The sequence below is a fragment of the Corvus kubaryi genome, unplaced genomic scaffold, assembly GCF_017639235.1.
Source record: "Corvus kubaryi isolate FWS band 111438036 unplaced genomic scaffold, C.kubaryi_AGA036_p1.0 36556, whole genome shotgun sequence".
NCBI classification, from domain to species: domain Eukaryota; kingdom Metazoa; phylum Chordata; class Aves; order Passeriformes; family Corvidae; genus Corvus; species Corvus kubaryi.
Genome location: NW_024580888.1, coordinates 2,604 through 4,560, shown reverse-complemented (window position 1 = coordinate 4,560; position 1,957 = coordinate 2,604). Strand labels below are relative to the sequence as shown.

Genomic DNA, 1,957 nt, shown 5'->3' with positions numbered 1-1,957 from the left:
CCCCATTCCCTGCCCCATTTCCTGCCCCATTCCCTGCCCATTCCCTGCCCCATTCCCTGCCCATTCCCTGCCCCTCTCCCTGCCCCATTCTGTGCCCCATTCCCTGCCCATCCCCTGCCCCATCCCCTGGCCCGTTCCCGGCTCACCCCGGCTGTAGCAAACCCCCCGGTACTGGACGATGAAGTCGTGCTGCAGTGAGTGCAGGATTTGGATCTCCCGCTCGAAATCCCGAATTTCCTTGGCTGAATCCTGCTGCAGCTTCTTCACCGCCACCAGCTCGCCCGTGCTGTCGCCCAGGGGGTCATAGCGGCACAGCTCCACGCTCCCAAAATTCCCCTGGATGTGGGGAACCGGGGCTGGATATTGGGGTGCCCCTCAACATTCCCAGTGCCTCATCCCTCCCAAAATCCTACGCATGGTGGAGGAATCTCAGAATTTGTTTCTCAGAACAGCCAGGGTGTCCTGCACCCCAAATCAGGGAAGGGAAGAGCGGCTGAGCTGAATTTTGGGGTTTGGGGTCCTTCCTGTGCCCCCACCTTGCCCAGCAGCGAGATGTACTTGAGGTGCCGCTCCTGGAAGAGCTCGGGATCCTGGCTCATGGCGAGGGAATCGTGGCCCCAGAAGCCATCCCGGAGCGTCACATCCGTGGGGGACAGGTCGGAGAGCAGCTCGTAGTCTGGGGCAGGAGGGCGGTGAGGCCACTGTGGGGTCCCCCCTGTGTCCCCCCAGCCCGTCCCGGTACCCACCGGAGGTGATGAGGCTGTTGAGGTCACGGATGAGGGCGCGGAAGCAGGGCCGGCGCTGGGGCTCGTATTCCATGCACTGGGCCACGAGCGTGGCCAGCTCCGGCCACTTGGGAGCTGGGAGCTGCTGGTGGCTCTGGTAGAATTCCAGCTTCTGCGGGAGAGGGGGAATCGTGGGATGTGGGACCCTCAAAGAGCCCCTGAATGGCTCCAGGCTGGGGAAAAGAGCGGGGTCTGGGAGCAGCAGGGCAGGGCAGGAGGGATGGGATGGGATGGGATGGGATGGGATGGGATGGGATGGGATGGGATGGGACTGGGCAGGGAAGAATGGCTGGGATACAGTGGGAAGGGACAGGAGGGATGGGATGCAGTGGGATGAGGTGGGAAAGTTGGGATGCAGTGGGATGGGGCAGCAGGATCAAGATGCAGCGGGATGGAGCAGGAGGGTTGGGATGGGATGGGAGGATCGGGATGGAATATGGGAAGGGAAGAAGGGCTGGGATACAGCGGGAAGGGACAGGAGGGTTGGGATACAGTGGGATGGGACAAGAGGGTCAGGATGGGGCTGGAGGGTCAGGATGCAGCAGGACAGGGCAGGAGGGCTGGGATAGGAGGATCAGGATGGAATCGGGCAGGGACGAAGGGCTAGGATACAGCGGGAAGGGACTGGAGGGTTGGGATACAGTGGGATGGAGGAGGATTGGGATCCAGCAGGATGGGTCAGGAATGTTGGGATCCAGCAGGATGGAACAGGAGGATCCGGATCCAGCGGGATGGGGCAGCCTCACCCTCTGGGGCTCCAGCAGGCTCAGGGGCATTTTCCCCCCACTGAAGATCTCCCAGAGGGTGGCTCCGAAGCCCCACTTGTCGGCCGGCAGCGCCAGGCTCCCGGGATCGCTGACGCACTCGGGGGCCACCCACGGGATCCGCTCCACCAGCACTGGGGGGGACCCGGCCCCACTCAGCACCCACGGGGGGCCCAGCACCCTCAGGACCACCCCGTGGGACCCCCACACTCACTGTCCCGGGCCAGGATGGTGGCGCTGACCCCGGGGTCGTTGAGTTTGATGAGGGGGGTTCAGAGCCCACAGCCAGGACCCCGCTTTGAGGATGAGCACAGAACTCCGAGCCCAGAGCCAGGAACCCAAACCCAGAGCCAGGAACCCAAACCCAGGGCCAGGAACCCAAACCCAGGGCCAGGAGCCCAAACCCAG

At 63.8% G+C, this 1,957-nt stretch overlaps 1 protein-coding gene across 5 annotated transcripts in view; it reads right to left on the bottom strand.

The window, feature by feature from the left end:
- Positions 1-1,957, bottom strand: part of LOC121660561 (tyrosine-protein kinase JAK3-like) — a 6,950-nt gene that overhangs the window by 2,396 nt on the left and 2,597 nt on the right. For 4 of the 5 annotated variants that reach the window (XM_042019951.1, XM_042019947.1, XM_042019950.1 and 1 more), the window contains exons 3-6: positions 1,532-1,683; positions 747-897; positions 537-676; positions 147-336 (exon numbers count right to left, since the gene is read on the bottom strand). In XM_042019951.1, coding sequence (XP_041875885.1) covers positions 147-336; positions 537-676; positions 747-897; positions 1,532-1,683 — 633 coding nt within the window. Of the gene's footprint in view, positions 1-146; positions 337-536; positions 677-746; positions 898-1,531; positions 1,684-1,763; positions 1,926-1,957 lie in introns of those variants that run through there. The other variant, XM_042019948.1, reaches the window with a different exon arrangement.